We start from the raw sequence: 7,110 nt of genomic DNA, 5'->3' as shown, positions 1-7,110 counted from the left end.
CCCCACCCCGCCCCCCGCCTCCCCTTCGTGGAGCGTCGACGCGGCCGCGACGAAGGCGGAGTCGTCGTCATCTGCGACAGCGACGACGACGACGACGATGCGCCGCCACCAGTCCGCCATGGCGACGCCAGGCAGGGGTCCAGCAGGGGCGCCCGCGTCAAGGAGGAGAAGGCCGACGACGACGACGGCGGTGACTTCAGCCAGTTTTTCCTTTAGATTAGTTTATGTATATGTGCTATGTAATGAAAATCCGCGAACTTTGCCGAAATGTGCCGAAATTTATCGTGTTTGGACGAATTTTATCGTGTTTAAGCCGAACTTCGCCGAACTTTTTTTATTTTAAAACGTGCCTGGGACGGCCCTGGGGCCGGCGGCTGGGGACCAACTCGCCCCAGGTCCAATTTTTGCGCCGGCTCACCCCCAAGCGGTGATTTTAGGCGCCTCTGGGGGACAACGGCTGGAGATGCCCTTAGAACCAGTGTGTGGTGGTGCTACATTAGAAAAAGTTGCAAGAGGGGAGATGGGGACGGTGACTACCGGCAAGCTGTGGGGTAGCGTCGTTGTTTGCGAGCGCGGGCGGCAGGCTGGCGGCTATGCAGTGAGTGCCGCGGGCAAATGCGGTCGGGAAGCGAAGAGATTCGAAGGTCAATGCTTCAAAATGCATGACACGCATGATGAAGGGGATAAAGAAAGGATCTAACAACGGCGAATGTCTTCATTGTGCGGCTCGCGCGGCGGTTTGGCCGAAATTTGACCCGGCCGAAGGGCCTAGCACTGGCCTTTCCTAAAAGACCAAGCCAATTGTCTTTGTGAGGCCTGTAGACCGACATGAGTGTCATAAAATTGCTATGAATGGTTTCTCAAAAATTCCTATGAAAATGATATTCTATAAAAATGTAAAGGAAGTTTTCTGTAGGAGTTTTATCTTTCCTTTTTTGTCTCTAACAAGGGACCAAGCACTCTAGTCTCTAGAACTATATGCTTGATTAGTAACGTGGTGATGAGTTTGATAAGCTTTAAGTAAGATCAAGCTCTCAGTTCGGAGATAGTTTGGATGATTAGTGCTGGAGTGAAGAAAAAGAATACAAGACGACACCAACATCATCTGTCAGTCCACCACGTGGAGAGGGCACGCACGACAACAAATTGGTTATGTATATGCCAAAGTGTCTTATCCAAGCAAGCAAAGGGCCCACAAGATATTGTAAATTATAGCATCCAAAGTCTAAGAGTGTGGAAAAGGTATTCGATCGTGTGCGGCGTAACCTTTCAGAATGACCCACTACGCCAACCACCTGGGTACAAAATACTAAGAAAAAGAGCAAAGTGACAATACAAAACCAGTTCGTTTTACGCGGGACGGACGCATGAAGCAACGACCCTAAAAAGGTCAGCCTGTTACAAAGTACGCCCTCCATCCCACTTCCTCTGTTTCAAATTACTCGTCGTAGAAATGGATGTATTTAGAACTAAAATACATCTAGATACATCCATACCTGCGACAAGTAATTCAGAACGGGGGAAATAGAATATAAAACGTTTTTGCAAGTTGCTGCCGAGCTCAAATGAGCTCAAAATAAACATAATCCAAATAGATTAATTAAAGAAATATTCTAAAAAATATATGACAAACTATGGTGCTCTTTTTGATCCATATTAATTGTCGCTGATTTTAGTAACCCTTTGAGTAAATGTGTTTGTGTGCATGACAAATTTCAGCACGGAATGTCTTGTGTGACTATCATTTTGAAGCAATGATTTTTTTACCACAACTTTCACGAATGTCATTTTATGATAATCGTTTGCAAGCACACAAATTATTTATCAAATATTACCAAGAAAAAGTTCAGTGCTTTTCTAACTTTTTATTAATTTTTTTATTTTACTGCTTATTAGGGAGCATTTGAGCATGTTGTGGACATTTTGGCTTACATGTTATTCTCATGGTGAAAACCTTGTAAGTTAAGAAAAATCATTCTTGAAAGAACCTCACTCGTAGTCGGTTTTGTTTATTCAAAAAGCATCCAGGTTTATTTAGTTTTATGAGGGGTAAGTATCGGTTTTGTTTGGACGTGCATTATGTTGCCGTAGGGTGAGGGTGCAGGAGAGCAAGTCACTAAAGAACCTCACTCGTAGTCGTAGGACACTTTCTATCTGAACGTCGGCTTTCTATCCGAACGTTGGAAAGCTGCAAAAATGACGGAGTCCACCTTATCCTGTCCACCTTTTCCCCCTCCTGAGGAAGCACCTCCTGTCGAAGATCCCAGCGATCTCGTGACCTCTCACCCACGAGGCGCCGGCACACGAAACATTGAGCGCGAACACAACAAATGGACATGAAAAAAAAATGCTTCTCCCGGCTAAAACCACATTTGAAGCAGGCAGCCAGCCTGGTATCGCAACGATTGTACTACCAAGACATGATCCCAACTGGGCTACACCTGAAGCAACCACACCAAAAGCAGAACTCGTACAAGGCCGGCCTGAAGCACAGGCACGCAGCGGCTAGCGGCCTAGCAAGGGCCGAATTGCTCCGTAGGTAGCACCTACATACACTACAGGGCCAACGATAAAGGGGGCCTTTACCATTGTGCTAGCTGCAGGCCTGCTGGGCGTGGCGTCAAGCATGAGAAGAAGCAGGCAGGCAGGCACATGCGATGACGCGGAGGCACCATCGCTCCTTTCCTCGGTGGCGCCATTTTCTCCTGTCCCCTTGGCAGATTGTGCGGAGGTCCATACGATGACGGACAGCGCACGCATGGTCCCTGCTCAAGCCGCGGCAGCAGCATATTCTTCTGAAAATGCAACGGGGTCGGTTGAGGATTGCCTGGATTCTTCACTGACAGAGTGAGTCTCTGAACTTCCCTGCTGAAGGGCCTCCAGATCCCTGAAGATAAAACAACAAGTCCTCATGTCAAGAGCTAAAGCATGCCGTTTGTGGTGCTTGATGTATTTGAACTGCCAAAACATCTTATATTTAGGAACAGAGGATGTAGTAGGGAACAGTTCATGTATCATGTATGGATGATAGTGTAGGTTCTTAGGTCTGAATTGTGATTAGATTAATCACTGCTTATTTATCGACAGTGTAAGGGATTTTGGGCAATTTACAAGTTCAGTACACGTACAGGTTACAATGCTACCTCAACTAGATGTGATTAGCCTATGGAACATGTTGCAGAAACAGGTTAAGCCTATGTAAGTATGTAACATGTTGCACGAAGTTCCAATGCTACAAATGTTGCCTCAACCTGCCTCAAATCATTTCTGAATAATTATGTTCTTAAAGGATCAACACAGTCACAAGTGACAAGCCTATGGAACATGTTACAGGAAGTTCCATAATCCTGGAGATTTGATAGATTATGTATTCATGTGTGAACATAAGAGCCATCGACACGCTAAATTGAGTGACATAATTATGAACTGCAAGCATCACTGCAGCATATAATTAAACATGACTATTTTCAAGGACAATACTGGCAATTTCACGGTTTATATTATTCTGCATGATGCGACAGAAAGAGCGTAGTATAGATGCTACTGGCTTTATTAAAAATGGGCATCTAAATCACTAGAAAATATTCATCAACAGAGATCCTGTACTGCAGGCATCAGTATGCAACTTACTCAGTAGTGGGATTGCATGATACTAGAAAGCATGGCAAGTGAAACAGCCACTCAGAGATCTGATCTGGCCATTCTTTGTAACGTGTGATGTCTTTTTGGCCTTCCTGCAAAGGTGTTCGTCTTGGCTTGCTGTTGCTGCATCACGCATCCCTTGTGCTTTTCTTTGAGCAGACCTGAGGGTGTTCAAAATTCTGTCCAGGGAAAATGATCGTTTCTTCTCGAGTTTCATCTGAGATAATGAAAGTATGGATACAATAGAAGGTCAACTAGACGGCAATAGAGAAAAACAAAACAATGAACCATCTTACAGTAAATAATGCAAGCATCACGCCCAATATGAGCACATAAAGATATAAAATATACTCTTAACCAGTGACATGAGACAACAGTTACAAGTAGACATGCTACAGTTCATACTGGTCCCAGTTTTTTTCTTCTAAAAGGAGCTAGGCCAAAAAATATACTTGGGCGGCTGGAGATGTATGTTTTGATATGGTTCCTGCAAACAAATATAGCTGGAAAAAGACTGTCTGACAAAGAATGGCTGAAAGTAAGAGCCCCCAAGAATATGACTGATGTCCTGTCTAATGGATTGGATGCTTGCACTAAGCAGTTGTTCTTTTGGAAAATGTTCTCACATGCTTATTTCGGTGGAGGAAGAGGATGCCAATCCTAAGACTAGTCAGATTTTATCTTGTTCTGTAGCTAGACTTGCTTAGTTCACTATTTGGATCCTTTGGCTCGTTGCTACTATAATATTTATGGATGAGTAAAATATTTCAGTAGGGCAGTAGGGCTCTTACTGCTTACATAAAAAAACAGTTAGAAATTATGAAATAGTCTGAAGCACATACCACTAGCTTCTGAATTGCAGCCTCGGCTTTCGCTTTTTGAAGATTCTCCCAAGCAGTAAGTTTTGCTTCTTCTCTCTCAACCCTTTTAACAATGGTAGAGTGATCAGCATTTCATGATTTCATCGAATAAATTTACTTTGCAGAGTTTTAGCAACGGTAAAAAATTGGATATTTGCACAACATACCAGATAAGCAGGTCACGTTATATATTTTCACTTTTTCAGAAGTTAAGCTTCAAGTATTACTGTATGAAAGTGGTTTAAAATAGCAGAGGTATGCCTGAACAAAAAGCAGCATTTATCGTAAGCACTGGTCCCTTACTTTAATGTGCATTTTGTTTCTGTTGATTCCCAGGAAGAAGATTTAGAGTCCACCGTCTTTTTGTTCCACTCTAACATATTTGTAGAATTCTTGTTAGAGGCTTGTGTTACATGTTTCTTGGACCATCTGGTAAGACTCACTCGCTCATCCATCTGGACATCCCTGATCTCAAGATCAGAGAAACAGCTCTCCCTCTCTTTGGCTTGTTGCATTGAGAATGAACGAACAAATGAAGGCCTTGCGCTGGGCGAAGAAGACCTACTTAGATCTGGACTAGTTTGAGTTGCGGTATCCTTCCTTGAAATTATAGGGGTGGCAATGGGGGCTGAATCTTCTACGAACTCAGCCTCTTCGCCTGATATGAAACCAAACAAACAAGCATCAGCTGAAGATTTACTTAATTCTCATTAGGTACAGTAAAAGCATAAGATCAACTTCTGGTGATATTCAGCTTGCAAGTGCTATGATAAAATCAGTTACCAAGTTACCAAGATACCAAATGCCAAAAACTAGTGTTTATAATGCAACTCATGAGGAGCTTCACAATTTAACAGTGCTTTAGCAACCAGAGAGACAACCGCAAACCCCAAACAGAGGGTTGCCCTCTACATGTTTATACTTTGTAGACCCATAATTCAATACTAAGCAATAGGCTAAAAATGATGGGTAGAAATTTCTTAATACCTTGTACAGATTCTTGGGTGCTGGGCAATGATGCAGATGACTCAATTGCAGTATCTAGTCGTCGGCGCACCATGGTAGATTGCATAGCAGGAGACCCGATATGTGCTAGAGAAGACCCGCCAACTATGCCAATACCGAACTCATCACCAGCTGTTCCACTTGTGTACCTCCCAACATTACTTTTCGCCCCACCATAGTGTTCAGGTATCAGTACTCCAGCCAAGAAAGGTGAGTTTGCTGCTAAATGCCCAACTCTCCCACTGTCAAACAAAGAGACAGATGAAGATACAGATGAATACTGTCCACCAAATCTTCCAGGAGGCCCAAGAGGACCACTTTTAGCCTTCGGCCGTCGAGCATGGGGCAATGTGGCGGTCTTCTCACGCGCATCGCCGGCATTTGATTTGGGACTGAAGATCCACCTCTCCGCATCCTCCCATTTTGAGGGCAGTGTCCTCCTACTGTTGAGAGGAAATGCCATGCTGCTGCCTGGGTACCTCCTAGTATTATTACCTTTGGAAGGAAGAGGCACTCTCTCCGAGCTCCACCCCTTCTGGTACCCCAAGGCCGACGGCCGGTGCCGCCGCGGATAGCTCGGCGTGCCGGGACTAGGGAACACGCCGGAGCTGATCTGCGACGACACAAGTCCCTTGCTCGCAAACCCGGCGCCTCCGACCACAAAGCCCGGAGAAAACGGAGTCCCGCTGTTGAACCCGGCGCTGCCAAAGTCGAGCGAGGCCGGCCGCTGCTTCAGCCCCTTCCTACCGTGCAGGTAAACAGCCTCTGTCCGGCACCGTCGCTGGCTCTGGCATTCTGTCGAACAGCACACAAGCATACAAGATTGGAAAACCTCACACCACCTAGTACTACGTTGCAGACCTGGAAATCTCGTACGTACCTCGGATGGCAGTGGCGCCGCCCGCCGGGCTCTTGGCCGGTTCCTGCCACTCTCCCTTCGCCCCACACTGCGCCTCCTCGTCGTCGTGCGGCTCCGTGAACGCTGCGGAGGCTTCAGGGAGCGCAAACTCTCTTAATAGGGCTGTAAAGTGGAGCTCCAGCAAGAACGCTGGTAAGAATACAAGCCGTGAGCTGTGAGCTGGGTGCTCACCACTGGCACTGGAGGATGAAGTGGCGGCCAGCCCGTCTGTCTCCAGATCTGTGTCCATGTCGCCATCCGCGCGCACGAATCCGGCCAAAGGCTGCAGCCAACCATCAAGCACCGATTAAAAAGTTAATCTTGCAAAGCTGGAAACCGGAGAGAATCCCAGGGTGGGTGGTGCCCCCCCTCCGCTCCTTTTTCGCTTGCTAGCGAGGGCGATGCTGCAAGAATCAAGATGGCGATGATGGCGCCTATCCTCAACCCTCGGGCCCTCCGGCTTTGTCGTTAGATCGCTAGATTCACTCGCTAATCATGTCATTCCTGGGTCTTACCCTCCACTTTCCGGAAAGGCTCATGTGGTGTGTGGTCACCTGCGACAGGCCATGGTGCTCTCTGGCTAGATCTGCATGGCGCCACGCCCATGCCATTGCCACAGCTCGCAATGCTGAGAGACTCTAGGTGCGAATATTAATCGAGGCCAAGGAACGCAGCAATGGGTGGTGGAGGAGAGGGGCGAGACCA

The 7,110-nt window shown here is 46.4% G+C and overlaps 1 protein-coding gene across 1 annotated transcript; it reads right to left on the bottom strand.

Annotated features, from left to right (window-relative positions):
• Positions 1-2,351: 2,351 nt before the first annotated feature.
• Positions 2,352-6,688, bottom strand: LOC125531363 (the record flags this gene model as incomplete). Its single annotated transcript, XM_048695776.1, is given in 7 exon segments — positions 2,352-2,887; positions 3,631-3,859; positions 4,485-4,566; positions 4,806-5,160; positions 5,490-6,302; positions 6,388-6,498; positions 6,598-6,688. Coding segments are annotated over 6 exon segments (1,659 nt in total), but the record flags the coding sequence as incomplete, so codon positions are not given.
• Positions 6,689-7,110: the final 422 nt, after the last annotated feature.

Source organism: Triticum urartu, unplaced genomic scaffold, assembly GCF_003073215.2.
Source record: "Triticum urartu cultivar G1812 unplaced genomic scaffold, Tu2.1 TuUngrouped_contig_6984, whole genome shotgun sequence".
Classification (NCBI taxonomy): Eukaryota; Viridiplantae; Streptophyta; class Magnoliopsida; order Poales; family Poaceae; genus Triticum; species Triticum urartu.
The sequence above is the reverse complement of the archived record's forward strand: the minus strand, read 5'-3'. Positions and strand labels throughout refer to the sequence as shown.